Source organism: Synchytrium microbalum (assembly GCF_006535985.1).
Source record: "Synchytrium microbalum strain JEL517 chromosome Unknown SmJEL517_scf0012, whole genome shotgun sequence".
NCBI lineage: Eukaryota > Fungi > Chytridiomycota > Chytridiomycetes > Synchytriales > Synchytriaceae > Synchytrium > Synchytrium microbalum.
In genome coordinates this window covers 149,496-171,548 of record NW_022158361.1, presented here as the reverse complement: position 1 = coordinate 171,548, position 22,053 = coordinate 149,496, and the positions used below count along the sequence as shown (strand labels likewise).

Genomic DNA, 22,053 nt, shown 5'->3' with positions numbered 1-22,053 from the left:
AGGTGAGAATGTTATAAGTTTTGTTCTCAAGCTTTCGCGAGCTCTTCACCAACCCAAAGCATCATCAAAACACTCACTACCAGACAAATTACATACCCTAGATAAATACCTGATATCAATAATGATCCTGCAGCTATGGCTCGTGGCCGTACTATTCCTATTTGGATCTGATAATGTTTTTGGAGTTGAGAGTCGACTGTTACACTCTAGGTTCCTGTCAACAGCTGCTACTCGCCAGGATTTGACATCTATACGTAATTTATCTGATTTACAAACCAACTTGTCTCTAAACTCATCGACATCCATACTTGATCCATTGCTGATTGAACGTGTAGCTGGGTCAGAGGGCAACCTGAAGGTGCAATCATATATCAAGACGTATATAAAGCAGCTTGGAGGGTGGACTATAGAGGAAGACTCGTTCAAGGACACAACGCCATATGGAGTAAAGCCATTCAACAATATAATCGCCACGTTTGATCCTAGTGCTGAGAGGAAACTAGTCGTCGCGGCACACTTTGACTCTAAATACTTTGAAAAAGGATTGTTTATTGGTGCTACGGACTCGGCTGTGCCGTGTGCGATACTGCTAGATGTCGCTAAAGCTCTGACGCCTCTGCTGCAACGACAATTGGACTTGACGCAACATGGGATACCCAATAATATACAGGATACCGTAAATGACTTCGCATTGGGTACATCAACGACACTGCAGCTCATCTTCTTTGATGGTGAAGAAGCATTTAAAGAGTGGTCTGCCACGGATTCCTTGTATGGAGCACGCCACCTCGCTAAAAAGTGGGATGAATCACATAAACTAGGCTCGATATCGTTATTTGTATTGTTGGACTTGTTGGGTGCTCCTGCTCCGTCGCTTGTAAATATGAATCAGAACACGGAATACGCTTGGAATCGTCTAGCTGACATCAACTCCAGGCTCACATTGTTGAATGTATTGGCTGGCACACATCGATACTTTAATCCCGGATCTAATTCTCAGTATTATGGTGGTGTAGAGGATGATCATAAACCCTTCCAGGAACGAGGAGTACCTGTAGTCCATGTCATTCCAGTCCCCTTCCCAAATGTATGGCACACGCTTCGAGATGATGCTACTGCCTTGGATATGTATGTAGTGCGAGACTTGGCTTTGATATTCAGGATCTTTGTATACGAGTATTTGGGGTTGGCAATACAATAATGGTATGGGTCGTGTCCAGGAAACGTATGTATATTATAAATGATTGCCACATAAGTTTGCATAAATATAATTTACGAATAGAGTATAAGTATTAGCTGTATGTACAATGGCTCTTTGACCCTATTTCTTATGTCCGACATGTCAGGGTGAAGTTTCAAGAGCTTCCAGTCTTGAAGCCAGCCGTTCATTAAACTTGTCACGATACAATGGACTGAGATGATTGAGCAGACTGTCCATGGATTCATAAGGGGGGTCAGAGTTGACCTAAAACGTCAAGATGCGCAGAGTTACTTGCTGAGTGTTTGATTCGTTTTTACGTCGCCTTACCACGAATCCAGTATCTTTAGCTTCAATGATGAAAGTTTGGCCTTCCAGAGTACACAGTTTGAGTGCCAACTCTTGGGTGCCCTTGTGCGCAGTATCCAATTCGAGCTCCTTCCTGGTTTTCGCGTCAATAATACGTATTGACTCCACTCCGAATCCATATTCACGAGCGGCCTGAATGATCTCGTCACGTCTGCTACTACTAGTTCCTTGCATCGCATTGGTTGCCAACACAATGGAGGTTTTGATGTTTTGAGGACTGTGAACAGATAAAGAATCACCAAAGGAACTGGCAGAAAAGGTATGAATATCGCGTCATTTATCATGCTGAATGTTTCAGTTACTTCAAACTATAGCTGCATGCCAAAGATCTACACCAAAAGTGAGCCCATCGTCATTTGTTGTTGTGCTTGATTCCTTCTCTCGGATGGTACCTTGTGGGTGCAGACATTCATAGATCATGCTCTATAATCATTAATGTCATAAACGCGGCGCAAACGCGGTATGATTGCTTCCTCGTGAGTGCTCCATTTTCTTCCTCGAACATTCTTTCAAACCTCGAGATTATAACTAACAACCAAAGCTAACTCTCAAGCGAGGTAAGTACCATAGCTACGTTGCAAGTCACATCAGAACGTATTCTAACTGCTTCGCTCTCTCATAGAACTACCAAGTTAAACTCAAGTGAGTGAAAAACCAAACACTCTTCGCCAAAAAACCAAATTCAGATTAGATTGCCATTCGATTCCTTGATTGAGTATTCAAAGAACATTCTTTCTGACATTTTCGCACTATTGATCGTTCTAGATCTTATCTCAGATCATTAATATCTCGGAAGTATGTCAACATCAGGACACAGTTGCTCTTGTGGCGATGACTGCTCTTGCACTGCGGCTGGAAAAACTTGCACTTGGTAAATTCTTGACTGATCATGAAGATTTAAGTTCAAATATATAGGTTTCATTCCACTTATCAATCATTGTCATATTATAGTGGAGCTGCTGAAGTGAAGAAACACGCTGCATCCTGCAAATGCGAGGAGGGCAAATGCTCATGTGACGACTGTGGAACAGACTGTGCTTGTGTCAAGACTACTACTCATGCCGCTACCTGCTCTTGCGGTGGTTCTGGTAATTGTGAAGAATCATGTTTTCGAAACAGACGGTTTCTAATTCAAATCAATTCCAGGTTCCGGATGTACTTGTGCTGCGGGAAGCTGCACCTGTTGAAGTCATTCGGTCGTTCTATTTGGGTTCGTTGGTGGTGAGGATCGAGCACATTGCGCTTCTGTACGACATAACCCGCATCATTTGACTGATCTATTCCCGTCCGGATATATCATAGTTACGTGTGTCTCTGGAACGTAACCCTGTACAAATTAGTGTGATGAAACAAAGAAGCAATTTCAAGAGTTGTATTAAAACTGGGTGTGTTTTTATTTGACTACAAGCTGTGTTCTACAAATACTGCACTTTTTTCTTTCACTGCAAACTATTTTCTTTCTACAACTTTTGGATTTACTACAATGTGTTCTACACTATGCTTTACAACAATGTGTTGAGACCGAGCATAAGGAGCCCTCCCATCAAACAAGTACCACTTATATAGCAGCGAGTGGATCCCAACAACCAGTAAGCACTACATGCTGCGACAGGCCCTAAACTACGACCTAGCTGACCATATGCTCGGAATCGTCCTAGAGCACTACCCATCCCTTCACCATCTTCAAGCATTTCTACCTTGCCACACGCAAGACTGGCCAGACTGGTAAGAGAAGTAACTACAGTACCACTAGCAAATGCGAATCCTACAGCTGATAAATACAGTACTTGTACGCTATTGGCAATCGACAGCAATACCAGGGCGGCACAGCATCCCACCATTCCTCTAACCACAAGCATACCCTCATGTCCAGGTCCCAGACGTCTCACATACCCTCCCTGAATGAATGCAGACAATATCCCGATGAATCCCAGCAAAGCACCTTGTTGGGCATGCGTGAAGGAGAATCGGTCGTGCACCAAAAAGGTTAATGTGAACTCCATCCCTGAGAATATAAATAAATAAAAAAAGTGGAGCAGCGATAGAGTCTCGATAGATACTGAGTTGGTTGATGGAGATGGAGGTGACTTGGCACCTTCGTCCTTCTTAGATGGACGCTTGCGTCCAAGCGTTTCGGGAAGACAGGCGTATAAATATATGGTTTCAATTACGAGTAATACGAGAGCAAACAGTGCTGGAGATGCATATGCGGATAGTGGTAGTGATCTCAAGGCTGGTATATGCCTTAAATCTATGTTGGCAAAGTATGCGCCAAGAGGAGGTCCGACTGTAAAGCCCAATGCGAATGCAATCCCAACGAGAGCCTTAGTTAAGTTATGTGTTAGGAACTTGATATTCTGTAAAAATGTTTCGCGAGGAGACAACAACCAAGCTTGTGCCAGCCTTTCATGCGAGTGAACTTACCAAACCTCGAGAACGAGTACGTGGTGTGGTTATGTCCGATATCATTGCTATAGACATTTGAACGTTTCCCTCAGTCAAGCCTCCCACAACACGAGACAAGACGAATAGTGGAAAGGAGTTTGAGACGGTCCATAATATCATAGATAGTCCATTGCCGATCTATAAAGATAGCGAAGTGAATCAGAACCATGATAAAAAGGAAATCGTTGCTAATCTTGACCCTTAACCTACGTACCATGCTGACCAAGAGCACAGGCTTTCGTCCATACGTATCACTCCATTTTCCAATCCATGGACTAGAAACGAACTGAAGAAAGGAGAACAGCGATCCTAAAATGCCTCCAAATAGAACTATATCCAGCTCTGATCCCGTTCCACCGATAGATGTTCGAAAAGCTCTCACAGCGGATTTGACCATGAAATATGATGTTTCCTAACAACGAGATGACATGATAGTGAGACCTCAAAAAGATCAGCAATGATATTAAACGTTGAGAACTGCTAATTACTGGGTTGGATCCATCCACACGGTCATAATATTCAAGAATTCTTGGCAACAATGGAAGGATTATGGTAAAGGCAAGAATGTCGATCAGGAGCGCCAGAAAGATGGTAAGAAGGATCCCATTGTCTGATTTTGGATCCTTATCGTGGTCCTTGTCATTGGAATCGACTTTGTGGTCAAGTTTCTGTTGCTTGGTCATTTCGATTGGAGTCAGTGGATTTGAAAATGTTTGATGCAGGTGTGGAGGTTGGCTCAACATTTATTATAACAATTTTCTATCGAACAATTAGGACGCTATATTCTGAGCTGCTTCGCGGCGTTTCTCCTTGGCTCTCTGGCTTCATCAGAAAAGTGGAAAAATCACGACATAATGAACCTTATTACCAGCAGTAGTAGTACACGTCAATATAAAATACAGCTGCCAGTATCAGACACGATCGCATTGACTGAACATTATTTCAGTGATGCAAACGTGTTGGTCAAGCTACTCAACGAGACAAAGCAAATACACGACCAAACACTCAAGATCCCGTTTCCGTACACGGACGAGGATGCTCGGAGCTACTTGTCAACAGTAGTTGGTGATCATGAACAGCATCTCAGTTTTGCTATAAGAGATCTCTCGACGGGCTTGCAAATTGGTGGGACTGGGGTTATGAACTATTCGGATACCACTCACATGGTCGAAATCGGATATTGGTTGGGAAAAGATTATTGGGGACAGGGTCTCATGCCCAAAGTCGTCAAAGCCTTACTCGATTACATCTTCACTACCATGAAGAACGTGCAAAGAGTGGAAGCAATTCCGTTTGCATTCAACAACGGTGAGAAGGTCATTCTTGATCGTATGTCGTGTACATGAAGTTGACTACTACATATTTGTGCAGCCTCGCAAAGAGTACTTGAGAAAGCTGGCTTTACACGAGAAGGTGTTTGTCGCTGGCTGGTTGTAAAACACGGTACGGTGTCATTTGGCATTGAAACCACATCAAGTAGAGCTGATACCGGTTCTTTGGTCAGGCCAATGTCAGGACTGTGTAATTTATAGCATTCTACGCCCAGACTGGACAGCAATAGAGAAGTCTTGAGGGCATAATCAATACAGTTGGGTTCATAATATTCGGAACTGTTCACGTATTATGCACTTGAATATAATTACATGTACATTGAAAGTCCTCACCTGCGACCACGGGCTCTTTTCTCTTTGTTGAATGCGTGCTTTTTTGACGAACAAGGGTTCAAAACAAGAGAAACTTGGACACCTCTTCCACCGGAGGCCTCAACCTTTGAAGAAAGGGAGAGTGCTTTATGAACCTTTAAGTCAAGGATTCTATACTCTGGGAATGATGGTTTAGTACGAACTATCGAAGAACGAGGGGTAGACGTTAAAAGTTCTACAGGCGTGAAGTTCTCTTTTCGGCAAGCACAGCTATATTGCTTCAAATTCTTGCTAGGTCTAGTACTCCTGGTCGCTTTGACGTCATTTGCCTTCTTCGTCAAGACATCTGAAGGGCAATCGTCGAAATACCATGAGGTGCATATCGATAATTAAGGAAGCAGATCCCAGATGATTTTCGATGGCATTTTGGAGACGTACAAGGCAAGCTTGGAGTAAATATATATAGCTTTTCCGTCGGGAGTGGCTCCTCTTTGGATCGAAACGTCACAACCCTCTGAAGTGTGACTTAAGCTGCCCAACGGCCCCCATCCAAAGCAGAGTATTTCGAATTTTGGTAATTTTGGAACTGACTTGTGCCCTAGAATTTATACAAACGCCACGAACGGGCACTAGAAAATACCAATACGACCGATGGCCTATATACAATTGCATCATTATTACGACCCTTTATCGTTGGAATACACGTCGGAGCTCCTTAGCTAGAAGACATTGCATCAATGAGAACATACGCTATGATAGCTCTCGAGCTGGCTGCTGTATCTGATATAGCACCAAATGGTGTTGTGGCTACAGATTACGAGGGTAAAAAAGAGACGAGTTGAAGGCATGGCTAGGAGATTGCGCAAGTATCTTCCAGTTAATTATAGCATGGAATGTATTGCGCAAAATTCCAGGTGGTCGAAGTGAAGGTGCTACTTTGGACTTTATGAGCCTGGCAAGTAGTAACGTCGTGATTGCCACCTTCTCATCCAGCTTTGGACAATGGGCAGTGGCAATGAATGGAAACCCGTATGTTATAGTTGGCCTTGGTCTGCAGAACTGTGACGACAACAGAGCAATCACAAGTTGGAAAACTAACATTGCCGAACCATGTGATTTCAATATTAAGAGCATTATTGGCAGTCCAGAAGGGCGACATAATTTGTGGTTAGGCGGGGCTAATCTCACTGCAACGGAGCAGGAACGAATGCATAACGCCATATCTCTAATCTTGGCCTCAAAACACTACCTTCACCACTCTCAATGTCATTTGTTTCACATAAAAGCAGACCAGTATAAATAAAATAGCAATATATGTATATAAAGCAAATGTAACATAACTACCGTAGAATACACAAGCACATTTACAATAGTTCAGTTTTCAAAGCAGGAATCATTGGCGCCGGTTTCGGATGTGTGCTTTTGCTTTCTTCTGGTTTTACGACCTCTCTCGTAGTCTCTTCTCGAACAATCAGTACAGGGACTCCAGCATGGTGAGATACATATGAAGACGTGGAGCCCAATAGCATTCGATGCACCTACAGCAGACGCTCGTCACGACACTGATACCAAGAAACGACTCGATACAGTAACGTACCACTCCAAGACCTCGAGATCCCATAACAATCATACTTGGTTTGAGTTCGTCTGCGTACGAGCAAATAGTTTCACCCACGCTAGTACTGGCAATCTTGACTTCGGCAAAGACTTGCACAGCATGGCAGTCACTCCAGTTTGCAATAGATTTCGAGTACGTTTCAACCAAAAGTTCAGCTTGAGAAGCACCAAGAAATAGTACTGGTCAGTACGCTCGTCAACAATCAAAAGTTGATCAAAGGCAGAGCAAGACAATCGTACCAGCAGCATTCAATTCAGCCCTCAATTCATCTTCACTCGAAACGAAATCAGCTATCAAGGTGCTTGGTGTGAGCAACCATGACTCAAAAGCATCCAGATGCAACCTTACCATAATAGGTATCAACAGCATCTTGTTCTGATACCACACGAAGCAGCACGACGGCATCATTGTCTCGAATGACGTGAGTAGCAGCAAACTTTAATGCAGCTACTGCAAAATCAGATGTGTCGAGTGCAATCAATATTGTGCGATCCTGTGTCAGTTCCAGAGCGCGAGGCCTCATTCCCGATGTAGGGCGTGGTTGTCCAGACTGGATCATAGCTGCCTCGAGCGTACTTCTTGTTTATGTCGAGCTCTAAAGTTTAACAATTTTTTTGACACTTAGTGTATATAGTGTATATCGGTCGCTCCCATCGAGCAGCACGAATACAGTACCATTGACAATGGCATCATACCTAAAGTCTATATTGAGAGTCCCTGTACGTAGATTTGCTTCCACAGACAACGCAACAACAAGCAACGTTTCTCGAAACTTGTTGCAAAGAAGTCCGTCAGCCATCTCAAAGAGAATAGTCGCGACACAGTTTCTATTGTCACGATGGGGCATAGAAAGTGTCCATAGAGTCAACGCAGATCCGAGGGTTGTCGAAAGTCATAACATTGTGAAAGCCAGTATTGAAGTTTCAGGCATCTCGAGTTACTTTACGGACGCTGAAAAGCCCTTTATTGATGCAAAACTGGGCGCTTGGAATGATGATGACATTCATCAGGTTGGAAAGCGATGGGTATGTTTGGTGTTGTTTGAAGCTTTGGTTGCGTTCTGCTAGAGGTCGATGGTGTGTTTGGAACCACCATCGGCGAGATCTTGTTGCTCGGAAGTCAGTTTTCTGGGAGAATCTCCAATTTCCCACTACATTTAGGCGTTCTTTCGTGAATTTGTTTATACAGTGGACCAAACATACCGCCAATGATGGTGACCTTTACTGACCATCATACCACAATCAGGAATCGCTAGGCATGCTCCTATGGACATCCTTAATCATCCCAGAGCTGCCGACTCCTTACACACAATTTACACACGAGAGCCTCTTCAAAGCTTCCTCGTTAATACCAGCATTGCCATCCACTGTGACGGATTTTGTCGAGTATTTCACAAATGGAGCCGGTGCTGGATCAGATCACTTTCGAGCCGATCAGGATCTGAAGGAGGCCATTGACGTTGCTGAGGCTTGGTACAACTGCCCTGCTTGCCGTTCCCTACCAATACATCGTTTTGACTTCATTCTCGATCTTGTAGGTATTGGCGTAGCCAGATGGAACAAATATCTGACTTGAAACGAGCCATTGAAGCTGATGAAACAAACCAAATGCAAATGTAAGCTGGTTTGTATCTGCACCCACTTCTGACTTAACCCAATTCCTTCAAATAGAACCATTCCAGCTGCTCTTCGGAAACTTGTTGCTGACTCTGATGTCGCCATCCGACAAGCTTCAATATCAGCTTACAATAAGCTGCTCATAAAGGACTTGATAGATCACGACTTTGGTGTGGATGGTCAACCCTACGCATCGCTTGAACCGGATCGGAAGCACCAATTAGCAGATATAGCTGAAGCTAGATTGACTACTCTGACTTGGCTTGCTGACAACACTAGAGAATGGGATTATAAAGAGGTTTGGTCCAAAGTCGTGACCGATTGCAAAAGATATGCAATGCTTACTTTCTCCCATTTCCTTAGGTCAAATACTTTAACCCATTAAACTCCATATTCAATGTCTAATCATTTAATCATAATCATTTTGTATAAACTCCCATCACTACACCATTTAAGGCTCGCTTAAGGTTAGCCTCGCCTTCGTCCTCGGACCATTTTGAATCACTGTGCAGTTGACACTGGAAAGGAGTATATACAGCAAGTGATGGTTTTATTCTAGCACTGAAAGTTATAAACAGCGAAAATGGACAAAGGTATATATCAATAATGCACAAGTATATTCATGGCTCGACCTTGCGATGAGGTATCATGGGTTCGGTGATGTCGTAGCGTTCGATCAAATCCTATTGTGTAAAAGTAGTATTGAGCAGTGCAAAACACTTTTTCGTTGCACACCAAAACCTTACCCTCCACATGTCAAAAGTCATTTCCATTATGACTTGTTGCCTCTTCTGGCTGAATTCGCCTTGATCTGTATCGGCATTGGCAGCATTGGCGTCTGTAGGGAATTACCAAACGATTGAGGTTAGAACTAGATCCATATGGCAAACGATTACAGTCGTCTTCTGGTTCATACATAGTAGGAGCTCTCCAGATTCTTCAGCGGCAATTCCTGCCTTCTTTTCATTAACCAGAAAGGCAACATGGAACATGTTTTCGACAGTTTGAGCAAATGAGTGTGGGTTGACGATGAATTTGAAGTAGTTGACTATGGCCTCGTTTTCCATCAAGAGTGAATATGTCTCCTTCACTGCTTGTTGTGTTGTAGGGGTCTTGTCTGGGTCTTCCCTGACCTAATTTGAGTAGTTAAGAATGGAAACTAGAAGGTTTATTGCCAGAGCAGGAACTTACCTCTTCAGGTTTGACGACTTTGGCTTTGGGGCCCTTTTGTTTCGCTTGTCGTTCCTTCTTTTGTCGAACCTTTTGCTCCACCTCCATAGGTCCCAGCCTGTTTTGGAATTGGAGGAATCACTATCTAGTTCTCCAAACCAAAAACGGCCGCAAGAAACTCACATGAATCCAATAGTTGGTACTCTGAGCGAATGCTTATGAGCAAGTTGACCCATCTTGGTCCAGTCCATTGCAGGTCCAACCATATCATCGTCGTCATCTCTACCATCATCATCGTCACGATATTGGGCCAGTTGAGTAGCACCCATGTATATTCTGGCCTTTTGAAGGTATCGGTTGATGTCAAATCCAGCTGCTTCTCGCCGCAGGGCATGAGCTCGTTGCACCGCGATTGTAGCCGAGGTTGCAAGAAGACGTGAATCCATGGTAGCTTCTTGCGTGGTCTTGATGTCGCCTAAAAGAGTATAATTTGCAGTGTTAAAAAGTTAAGTTGTTATGTATGTTAATTGCAGAGTTGCGCAAAACACGCACCGGCTTCGACATGAATATTTGCTTTGGTAATAACTCGTTCCAAGAGATCATCATCAGCGTCCTTCTTATTGCCTAGAGACGATAAAATTAGAATAGAATAGATGGAAAGCGACAAATGAATGCGCCTTACTCTCAAGCATATTCAACATTTTCCGATATTGTTTTCGAACCTTTTTACGAGCAGCACTATCTCCGAATCTTTCATCGGCATCTTGAGCACGGCTTCGAGGAGTTGCTTCCATGTCTTCTCCTTCTCCTTCTTCTTGCTGTTGTTCCTGTTCATCGCCTTCTTCTCCATCCTCACCTTCTTGTTGCTCGTCCTCTCCTAGCTGTTGCTCGTCCTCTTCTTCCTCGGGTTCCTCTACTATGACACGACGTTGTTTGGAGCGGCCGTTGTCGTCGCCGGAGCGAGTTCTGGTCGCCATCAGTGCTGTTTATTTGTTGCCCAATATGTTAAGAAGATGGAGAGTTTCGAGAATTCGCGGTCATGTCATGGAGTTTGGAGATCAGCCAAATCAGAACGTTACAAGTGGCAGTACGTGTTCATCTATGCTCTCTTGTTTTACAAGGGAGCATAGTTGATCTATCATCTATCAGAACCGCCGATGAGGATGTCTTGATCTGTCTCGTCACGATGAACGATGAACATTAATGCGTGACGTGAAGGAAGGAAATTTAAGATTAATTATAATATTGATATATTTAGGCACCTGATGACTTGCTGCTTACGAGTCGGTGATTTTGCTGGGTGTTTGGATTGCCAAGTGTGACCCAGAAAACAAAAACAAGTTCCAACTATAGCAAGCACCTGACAACCCAGACGAAGATGGCAGAGGATGCCAGTAGCGCAAGTGCCTCGTCCTCACTGGTCGAAAGCACCGAAACAGCTCCTGACTCACCGCCTGGTTTCCCTCAAGGAGAACCTGGAGCAGATGAACTTCCGACCTATCACGAAGCTGTAATCCAACACCCTTATCCCTCTACTCCCTCCAGAGTCGTCATGATCGCTGTGGACGCAAATCGTAAGTGTCGACGTTGCATGCCTTGACTTGAAACTATGGATTTCTATGTGCCCTGCTTTTTACACTTTTTTAAACGGCCGACTCACAATGACCCAAACATTTCATACAGCGCACGCTGCGTATGCTTTCAATTGGGCATTGGACAACTTTTTGAATGCTGGTAGAGATCTAGGTAAGTTCATTATAAACATTTCGCAACGCTCGACCCGCAACAACTCACAACACCCCACAAACAAACTAGCTGTACTAGTAAATGTCCGATCCATTGTGGGAGGTACACCTACATACTCTTCAGCTGCATGGCATGCTTTTGTTGAGGCGCAAGCTGCTGCTTCAAATACCCGGATGGCTACAACTGCGGATTTCTTGGTGTATCTGGAGGAACAAAACCGAGCGAACTCGCATGTACTGTTGCAGAGATATGCCATCAAGATCCAAAGGCGGGGCATAGCTTGTAAAGCGATTGCGATGAGGGGAGACGCTGGCAGCGAGATCGTTCGCAAGGTATGTGTTTGAAGCAAATGTGAGTTTGATAGAGCAGAAGCTCAAGATGTCCTCTCTAGGCCTTGGAAGTAAACGCCGATGCTCTTATACTTGGATCCCGTGGTCAGGCATTGTTTAAGAGGTAATGATAAATCTTTGTTGGGCAAGATTCCAAACGAAGCAGCAGCGCTTGACTGCTTTTTCACTGGGGACGAAAAGATGTGTATCTCAATACTGCATACGCTATACTAATTACTTTCTCGTTAGGGGAATGATCCCCAGAAGATCCGTATCCGAATACTGTCTGAAACAGTTAGACTGCCCCGTCATCACCATAAAAATGGAGCATAGCAGACGGTCCATGACAGTGGAGAGACCTCCATCTGCCATGTCAATGAATCGGAGATCGGAAGACATGGGTCGGAGGCGAGACTCCATAACGAGTGCTACATTCTCCATCAATACTACCACCACGAATCGTGGGTGGATGGCCTTTCTACGGCCATCGGCTTCTGATAATTTTATATCTGGAATACCCGCAAACATTGAAAGACCATCTTCGCCAACGCCGACTGTGCAAAGGAGCTGGACCAATTTCTGGAGAGGATGAGGTGGACGGGGACTAATTGGACTTTTAGGATAGGATGATGGATGAGTTCGAACTCTTCGGTAACGCCGAATATATACATAGATGCTTCCAAGCTCATATGCGATTGGGTCTATTATGGCCATTTTAATTATATATAGATTTATGAATCACCAATTTGCCGGTTGTGTGTGTGTGAATGAAAGTATCATTGGTCGTCGGCGAGCGGACGTGCGCGTATAGTTGTAGACTTGATGTGGGGGTTCGTCCTATTTCATAGAAAGGGACCTTTTCGAATGCGGAGAGCATATGAAATGTTCGGCGTTGGTAGTGAGACCATTTCCGTGCCCCTATTATGAGGCCACCAAGCAACTTTCTCCTCCATATTCAAACGGGCGGCCGCATGTAGAGTTGTCACCTTCCACCGCCTATTGGCTGTTTCAACCATAAATCTCTCGAGAATCTCTGTAGGCAGCAAGAAACATTTTATGTAGAAAAAGCAAAACTACAATACAACTCTGAGATGACCTCTGAAACGCGTCGCCCACCCACATACGACCCGTAAGGCCACTCCCTTCATAATCGCGAAACCAATACGTCGAAGAACAAACGACGAAGAATAAACGAGAACGTGACCATTTCTTTCCCATCAAATCTGAATTCAAGCCGAGGTACCGACAAGCAAGCATCCTTCGCAGTATAATTTTGCACAGGGCGGTAAATTACAGGTAGCGAAATGAATGAGGTGGATCCCTTGCATAAGCTCACGACCGAAGGTAAGCTTTCTTGGATCAAGGTCTTAAGCCTTAGGACTTCTATAGTATTGACAATGAGCAATGAGGGTGCTAGATCACGTAAAATGAATACAAAGTCACGCGTCAACGCGCCAAGCTTCACAAGAGATCTCGATGTTGTCTCTTGCGTCTTTGGTTCTGCTACAAATGTCCGACAACGACCCATTCGGTTTCAACAAAGATGCCCGCATATCCAGGACTGCTAGTACAAGAGCAAGAACAGCTGAATGTAACTTACAAACCTTGCGGTATTCCCTTTCCAATGATCTCTGTCTAATGTCTATTCTCGCGGTCTATAGTTTGCGCGAGTTCTATCTTTTTGGCAGATCAACCAAGGCAAGCAACTACTGCGCCCCCAGCTGATCGGTTACAATTCTTTATCTGAATTACATGGTACTGGTACTGATTTCAGTCGTCTCTTCCATAGTCCAACTCATACACCTCACGGATGGTGATCTACCATTCTTGATCTCGACTTATGGACCGGACGGAGCAATCGCATACTTACAAGAATGGATCGACGCTAGGAGAGGTGCGAAATGCCGTTGCTTACAGTGGAGTTGTTGGTTTCCTTTCCTACCGTGCAGAGAGATCACCGCCCTCACAATTGTCCTTAAGGTTCTCTGGTGAAGACACCTACTGGTCTGATTGATTATCAAGGCTTAGTGAATGCCGGAAACACTTGCTACTTGGATTCGGTGGTGTTTGCATGCTTTGTCAACGCCTCGCCGTTTGATTTCTTGCTGTTGAAGAGTGCCAGCAATCCCGCAGTCAGAGAAATCCAAGTCACTCTACGATTCATCGTAAATCAGTTACGTACTGGTAAACTGGTAATGCCGCCAACGATACAGAAACTCTTGTTTGATTTGGCTCAGGTTGGAAGCCCTTTCACAAGCACTACTCAATGTGACGGTAAGCGCTTATGATAACCAATGGGTCTATAACTTTTGTTAATCAGCCCTTCCTCGTGTTTTTTAGCATCCGAATTCTTCTTGTTCCTTATGTCTGATCTCTGTCTTCAAGCTCCTGACTTGCCCCTCGTCCAACGTTTGGTCTACGACGGTTCTTCAACAATACGAGACGAAACTCATATGCGAGAACGTATATTGCAGCTTGGAATACCAAAGGACGACAGGACTTCAAAAACCTTACTCACTGTTGAAGACTTGCTATTCTCATATTTTTTCGACAATCAAGTAAGCCTTGGAAATGTCACCGTCTACAGTTCCAGCGCTGATTTTGTGCTTCTCTTCCCCAGATCAGTGTGACCCGCGAGCTAGACACTCGAGGAAGGAATCGGATTCTCGTAGAAGCATGGGCTGCCACCAAGCTGATTCCCGTCGTGGACTTTGGAGGGAGAGACGCGACGTGGTCGTGGTTCTCTTCTTTGGGCAACGCAAACATGGTCGTTCCGGTTGCTTTGAAGAGATACGATGAGACTGGTCAACGATTAGCACGTAGAATTGTAATCCCACCTCAGATTCCATTTGGTCTTTTTGCTCAGCAGCTCGGCAACTCTCACACAAGCAATCGATCTCATTACACCCTTGTTTTGAAGGTAACTTTCCTATAAACGACTTTTGTCCTCGAGGATTCCCGTACGAAGATTTGATCGCTAAACATGCACCTTTTAGAGCGTCATTTGTCACCACGGGAACTCAATTGATTCAGGTCACTATGTCAGCTATGTTTGTACCGAATCCTTGAATGGTGAAGAATGGGTGCTCTTTGATGATTTACGTATTCCTCAACGTGTTGTTCGATTCTCAGACCTCAAGTCAGAGACAGCAGCCTTTGAACAGGTAATTTCAGAGTCTAGCCTCTCATTTTTCTTTCAACAGGGCATTGTGAGCGTTTGGCTGTTTGGTACGTTGTCGCTAATATCACGTCTGATAGATGAGCACAACGGCTTACTTGCTGCTTTATCAACTGGTTGCTGATGGTGCTAATAACGCGCTCACGCAACCAACGGAACAAGATCACGATGATACACTTGAAGCTCAAAAGCTGCAAAACATCGAGTTTGAACGTGCTAATGGTGGTATAAATGGCAGCAACGTCAGCAACGGTGGTATAAATGACAACAACGGCCGCTGTACTATTATGTAAATTACTAACCTTTGTAAATGCCGTAAATCCGTGTAACTCTTGTAAATCTTCGTTCATACACAATAGTAGATCGAACCTCGCATCAATCTGCAAGAAGAGAAACAAGTTTTAAAGAGGGCCATTTCATTATGGAACACGATTTGCAAGTGTATATTGCCAACACGGTTAGTGTTCCTTGGCTTGTTGCTTTGAGGGTTGTAATCTAACCCTCGTTTGCTAAACCCAGCCCAATGGTGCGAGTACTACTTGTCGAGGCACTTCGGATCCTACCAGACTAATTCTTGAGCTCAATTTTGTTTCGATGTATAGGCCAAAAGCCTACCATCTTGCTTGAAGAGTATGTGCTTTTGCTTCGACATTAAACATTGTACTAAAAATCAACACATAGTGCTCTGACCTAGTTCCGCTGTATAGATTAGGGCTTCAATACGACATTCGTTACGTCTCGTTTGCAAACAAGGACCAATTCAAGCCTGAATTTCTCAAGATCTCGCCCAACAATAAGGTATCGGAACTTTGGAGTCCAAGGGAATCTTAGACAACCCCGCGATCAGCTTGAAATTCGACCATTCACAATCTAACTATCTCATCTTTGGCACTGTAGATTCCGGCTCTTGTTGATAAGAAACCTGACCCGCAATTGTTTGGTGATGGAGGGCCAGTGAGTATATTTGAGAGTGCGGCCATCATGCAGTACATTTGCCAGTAAGCTCGTATGCAGATGATGACGCACAGCTAGACTCTGTAAGCACAACTCGTTCCCTTCATTTTCAGGTACAAGGCACCAGCAAACGAACTGTATCCCACCACGAATCCACGAGCCAAAATCGCGACCGACGAATGGCTTTACTTCCAAATATCCGGTGTTGGCCCCATGTTTGGCCAGCTGGCTCACTTTAAAGGGTTTGCTACAGAAAAGGTAATCGTCAGTTTCTCTATACGTACAGACTGTCCCGAAGAGCTTACCAGTTGATTGATTACAGCTGCCCTACGCCGTGAAACGATATTCTGATGAGGTAGATCGCCTTTTTACTGTGGTGGAACGACGGCTATCGGAACATGAATGGATTAACGGGTACTTGAAGACAATCCTCAGGCACTTTCACGTTGCAACAAGCTAACTCATTGACTCATTTAGCTATGGATACTCAATCGCAGACATTGCCTTGTTTTGCTGGCTTAAAGGATACACTTGGTTGGGAATTGATATCAGCAAGTTCCCAAACGTTAAATCGTATGTTGAAAAGATAGCTTCGAGACCCGCAGTGGAACGTGGGTTGTCGAGGGCCGCACCGCCCGTTGTTCCCACTCCATCTGAATAAACCTGTGTTTGAATGGCTTAAGCTTAGGCTTAAGTTAACATTGAGCGTTGTTGAATCATGAGCTAGTTTACTAGGTGAGGTAGTTTCAATGTGTGCAGGTAAAACCCAAGATGCGAAGCTAATCGCGTGGATAGCGAACAAGCTACTAGCTGATTTATAAATCTTTTGAGAAATCCGGTTCCTTTATTGTAGATTATACACCAAAGCGGTTCGAAAAACACTGGCAGAACTGATTTTGATTTGATTTCCAATTCAAACTCCTCACACTCTCACGCTGTGCATGTCTTTTCAGCGAATAAGAGCAATAACCAGGTACGCGTGTAAAGAATTCATTAACGAACTTGATCCTTTTGTTGTGTATTTGCATTGGTTTGTGTCGGAGCTGTATTCCTTGTGAAATAACGTTTGCCTTGTTTCTAACCGATCGCTCAAATATCTGATAGTCAACTACGTAACATAAGCAAAAGTTCTTCAATGGCTGATATCCATCTTTATACCGCCAATACTCCTAACGGGCAAGTCGCCGAACTTGAGAAATTGAAAATCCACTTCTGGTGAAACGCTTGAACTGACCCTAACTCCCCGCTAACTCCCTTCCTGAAATAGAGTAAAAATTACTATTCTTTTGGAAGAACTTGGTCTACCATATGACATTACCTACATCAGCTTTGCAAACAAGGATCAATTCAAGCCTGAATTCCTCAAGATCTCGCCCAACAACAAGATCCCAGCTCTTACATGCAATGCTAAAGATGGTAAATATTAGCAGTGCTCCTTGCTTTGCGTTAGTATTAATATGTGTTCTTGTTCCAACACTCCGTCTGGCATTCTTTGCAGGAAAATCAATCTCGGTCTTTGAATCTGCTGCTATCATGCAATACATATGCGAGTAAGTATTCACCAGAAAGAGTTTCGATGTAGAGGCTTGCTTTGCTAACGATGTCTCTTTAAAGCAACAAGGCTGGTGAAAACGATCTCTATCCCAAGGACGAAGTAAGTTGAAGCCATCATTACTCTTCTTGTTTAGTCCTAGAAATCTATTTTTCTCTTGTATTAGCGATTACGAGTCGCCACAAATGAGTGAGTCTCCGTTTTAATGACAACAAGTTTTGGACGACGGTTATCTTGGATGCATTTCTTCTTATTAACGCACCTTGTCTCGCTTAAGATGGCTTTACCTACAGATCGCTGGTACTGGGTATGCTTGTCTTTGAATTGTGGTGGTTATTATTTTTTCTAACAGGTCACGAACCATAAATAGTCCTATGATGGGCCAATTATTTTACTTCAGCTCACAGCCAGATGCCGAGAAGTCCCCCGCAGCCATCAAACGATTCAACGACGAAGTTGAACGTTTACTCGGCGTCATGGAGAAACGGTATGTGTTGGATGCATCTTTAAAGTCTGGATGTCAAGACGATTTGAAACGATTTTTCTATTTTAGACTCACTGATAACGAATATTTGAATGGTAGAGGTTTCAGTATCGCTGATATTGCACATTTCGGGTGGTTAAGGATGCATGCTCGTTTCCCTTTCGATTTTGCAACAAAGTTCCCCGCCATCCTTGCTTGGGCCCAAAAGATCGCAGCTAGACCTGCTGTGGAACGCGGTCTTGCCAAAGCTGCCCCTCCATCATAGGGCACGAGACAGGAAAAAAAAAACAAGAAGAAAAGCACAAGAGATGGAAATTGTAGTGATCATATTTGAGGGCAGCAAGCTAAAATGGGAAAGTGTAGTGATCATATTTGAGAGCAGCAAGCTAAAAATAAATCTATTCCTATGATGCAATGTTTGATTCGCTATTTCTACATTTTTGATTGTGATAAATACGTTTTCAAGTCGTAAATATCAGACCCAGGTGCCTTTTGGGCAACTCCTCGTTCCGTCACAATACCAGTTATCAAACTGGCAGGAGTAACATCAAACGAAGGATTCCATACGCCAATGCCTGGAGCTGCAATGCGAATAGTGACACTAGGTGGGACTCCTTCAGATGCATCTCGAGGTTCTTTAAAATCCGCAATATCTTCCACGACTTGACCACGAATGGTAACGACTTCAACAGGACCTCGCTCTTCAATTGTTATCAAATCGCCCGATGCGAGTGATAGATCGATAGATGTAGATGGAGCAGCAACAAGGAAGGGCACTTTATGATAGTGAGCCAATAATGCTAGTTGATATGTTCCAATTTTGTTTGCTGTATCGCCATTTGCAGTGACACTATCACAGGAGAAAAAAAAAGTCGATTACTCTTACAGTGGTCACTTTGTGAAATCAGCTTATTCGCAAGACATATTTGTTGACGTACCGATCAGCACCAACAACGATAGCACTGATACCACCTTTTTTGAGTAAGGCTCCCACCATGCTGTCCGTCACCAGCGTAGATGGTATCTTTTCATAGACGAGCTCATAGGCTGTCAATCGGGATCCTTGATTGTATGGCCTCGTTTCGGTGCAAAATACATGATTCAATCGCCCCGATTGATGCATGTCTCGCACAATGCCCAAAGCAGTGCCCTAGATTCCAGACGAATGAGTTCATACCATCGTTTCGCTTTTACTGCTAGAGCGTCATACCCAACCAGCTGTAGCGAGACTTCCAGTATTACAATGAGTCAAGAGCTTGATTTGTGCGTTTGGTTGATATAGCGATGATACAAATTCAGCTCCAAAACGACCAACTAAGGTCAAATTGACGTTATCAGCTCAAGAAATTGACAATAACCAATACAGACTCCTGCATTCTGTTGAGCCATTCACATACTGTTTCGATTATCTTCGACATCATGTCGCAGCATGGCTTCAGCAGCAGAGATATAAGCTTCAACAACAGTTTGACTTGCTTCTTTTGATTCGACATTCAAGCCAGCTTGCTGTGCACTAGTTTCAACAACAGCGGCAAGTTTCCGAGCTGCATCAAACAGGTTGACTGCAGTTGGCCGAGATGTTTTCAAGTATTCGAGTTTATTTAACACATATTCAACAACAGCCGATGGAGTCGCGAAGGGTGAATGAGCAGCGTGGACTGTGTGTACGTGGAGCTCTATAGCGAGGGATAAGGCTGCCACTATAGCGATAGCCGGCGCTGTTGAGAAAAAAAACTAGCTCAATTTTTCGATGTTTTGAATCTTGATGTGGAAGCAGAAATCATGCTTTTACCTCCTCGAACCTAGGTGACCATCCAGTCAGAACGATTCAAAAATAATTACAGAAAGGGCTAAAAAAGATATCGTTTTGTGCTCTTCACCTTCATTGTCTTGATTGCAGTGTGTCCATCTTCGACACTTTTGATCTCTTCAAACACAGATTCGTAGGGAAGAAGGAGCTGATTGATGATTTCTAGCGAGCTTCGCCTGTACTTGATGGCCTCTAGTGTAGCCATATCAATGTTTGGGAAGATATGTGCTTGTCGGACTTTTGAAAGAGTTAATTTATTTGTACACAACATGTTCGCAAATGGGCAAATGGGCAGCTAATAAATTCCAATCATAGTTCTACATTCATCATACACCTCATACATCATCATCAGACCTCTTCGTTCTCCTGCACTCTGATCGCTACTTCGTCACTCATCATACTTCATCAACCTCTTCACCAACAACAATTCGGCAAGTAGATTTCTTCTTCTCCTTTCGCGCTTGTAGTCGTGCTGCAGCCATTTTCTTTCCAGCTGTAAGTCCCACTTGCCCGCCCCACACGCGTCGTGAATGGCTGAAAGGGTCGGTAATGAGATACAACCTCCTAGGAGCAGCATATCCATAGTGAGGATTGCGCACAGCTGAACTGACTGTATATTATTGATTTGCTTCAACAATTGCAGAGGTTACCTAGTGATGGAGTTTTTAAGATTTCCACGTCGCTCAACCTGAATTCGTCCTGTGCTCGACCTTGGCTCATTCGCTTGGTGGGATCATCCTGAAATCAAAGGGGCTACGCACTTAGAAGTGAAAGAACGAGACCGAGACATAACACTGAAACTGTTTGAAAACATGCCAGAGTCAGAAGTGGTTCAGGCCGTGCCTCGGAAAAAGCAAGACGACAAGGCAAACAGAGGGAACGATTCACATGACCAGGTGTTACCACTGATACGGGGAATGCGGCCGCACCACCCGAAACAGCGCATATCTGGAAGCAATGTGAGCACATTTGGTCCTTGTGGTGAAGAAAAGCTTGCATCCCTGACTTGGTTTTGATGGCACGAGCTTTTGGTACTGGCAGATTTGCTAGTAAAGAGGATTGAAGCGCATCAAGTCATGCCTGTAGATACAATGTGATTGTATGCATATACCTTCCTCACAAATGACCTTCCAATGTGGATGACGTACAACAGCGAATGCCCAAGCCCGACAGACAAGTTGAGCAGCGACGAGTCATTCGGGATGATGCTTTCCCAGATGTTCGAATATCAACGTAAGCACATCTGCATGAAAATTAAATTATGTATTAAATTGAGATGTATGACTCTAAGATGTATGTCAAAAACGTAAGTGACTTGCCAATGTTCAAGCGATTTCAAGCGGGCAGAAGAGGGTCGGGATCAAGAGCGGCCACTTCCACATGGGCTTCATCATCGTAATCATCTTCGTCAACTTCCTTGACCTTTCCTTTGCCATTCGCATCCTTCTTGGGCTTCTTTGGTTTAGGTTGGGATTTAAGTTAAGAAGCACTGTAGTCTTTTTTGTCTGTTGAGAGTGTTCTGTTTCGTTATTCGTTGTCTCTACTTGGTGTTTGATGGGTCTGAGATGTCAAGGCTCTCTCCTTCAAAATTGATCTGGGCGCCCGAGTCCAAAGCAGCATAACCTATTCGAGTAGCCTGTCGAGAAGACCGTCTTATTCCGTAGCAGCATTGATACAGGGTTCATGAAGTTTTTCATAATTTTCCTCTGTTTCTTTGAGGACTTTGCAGCGTCCTCCCATGGTAGGGTCGCTGTATTGGTATATAATAGATAGAGTGTCCCTGAAGGAGAGGAAAGAGGCTGGCAGATGAGTTTTCTGTGGCGTTCGACAGCTTTGCGTCGCGAGAACGCAATTGGAATCAATGTGTACGTAACCCACAATAACTTCCATAGCAAGTTTGAAGAGGCTGAAGCAGATTCAGTGAGATCAGGTTCTTGACGC

General features: G+C 44.0%; 6 protein-coding genes across 6 annotated transcripts; 3 read left to right on the top strand and 3 right to left on the bottom strand.

Moving 5' to 3' along the window:
- Positions 1-121: 121 nt before the first annotated feature.
- Positions 122-1,201, top strand: SmJEL517_g02704 (uncharacterized protein; the record flags this gene model as incomplete). The annotated part of the gene is made up of 1 exon (XM_031168632.1): positions 122-1,201. One exon carries the CDS (start codon positions 122-124, stop codon positions 1,199-1,201), a length of 1,080 nt encoding a protein of 359 aa, XP_031025344.1.
- A 1,868-nt stretch (positions 1,202-3,069) lies between these two features.
- SmJEL517_g02703 (uncharacterized protein) lies at positions 3,070-4,695 on the bottom strand (the record flags this gene model as incomplete). The annotated part of the gene is made up of 4 exons (XM_031168631.1): positions 3,070-3,891; positions 3,992-4,150; positions 4,227-4,424; positions 4,501-4,695. 4 exons carry the CDS (start codon positions 4,693-4,695, stop codon positions 3,070-3,072), a joined length of 1,374 nt encoding a protein of 457 aa, XP_031025347.1.
- A 2,324-nt stretch (positions 4,696-7,019) lies between these two features.
- On the bottom strand, positions 7,020-7,832 carry SmJEL517_g02702 (uncharacterized protein; the record flags this gene model as incomplete). Its single annotated transcript, XM_031168630.1, has 4 exons — positions 7,020-7,193; positions 7,253-7,452; positions 7,513-7,563; positions 7,622-7,832. The coding sequence occupies 4 exons, from the start codon at positions 7,830-7,832 to the stop codon at positions 7,020-7,022; spliced, it is 636 nt and encodes a 211-aa protein (XP_031025346.1).
- Positions 7,833-7,956: 124 nt separating this feature from the next.
- SmJEL517_g02701 (uncharacterized protein) lies at positions 7,957-9,294 on the top strand (the record flags this gene model as incomplete). The annotated part of the gene is made up of 5 exons (XM_031168629.1): positions 7,957-8,298; positions 8,519-8,745; positions 8,811-8,888; positions 8,944-9,187; positions 9,253-9,294. The coding sequence occupies 5 exons, from the start codon at positions 7,957-7,959 to the stop codon at positions 9,292-9,294; spliced, it is 933 nt and encodes a 310-aa protein (XP_031025349.1).
- Positions 9,295-13,677: 4,383 nt separating this feature from the next.
- Positions 13,678-16,927, top strand: SmJEL517_g02700 (uncharacterized protein; the record flags this gene model as incomplete). The annotated part of the gene is made up of 15 exons (XM_031168628.1): positions 13,678-13,744; positions 13,924-14,028; positions 14,115-14,408; positions 14,475-14,692; positions 14,755-15,054; positions 15,131-15,298; positions 15,393-15,591; positions 15,672-15,769; positions 15,832-15,838; positions 15,915-15,942; positions 16,020-16,110; positions 16,210-16,310; positions 16,380-16,524; positions 16,589-16,680; positions 16,744-16,927. The coding sequence occupies 15 exons, from the start codon at positions 13,678-13,680 to the stop codon at positions 16,925-16,927; spliced, it is 2,097 nt and encodes a 698-aa protein (XP_031025348.1).
- A 1,807-nt stretch (positions 16,928-18,734) lies between these two features.
- MRI1 (S-methyl-5-thioribose-1-phosphate isomerase) lies at positions 18,735-20,317 on the bottom strand (the record flags this gene model as incomplete). Its single annotated transcript, XM_031168627.1, has 6 exons — positions 18,735-19,152; positions 19,241-19,452; positions 19,513-19,616; positions 19,700-20,020; positions 20,095-20,104; positions 20,183-20,317. 6 exons carry the CDS (start codon positions 20,315-20,317, stop codon positions 18,735-18,737), a joined length of 1,200 nt encoding a protein of 399 aa, XP_031025399.1.
- Between the last annotated feature and the right edge of the window lie 1,736 nt (positions 20,318-22,053).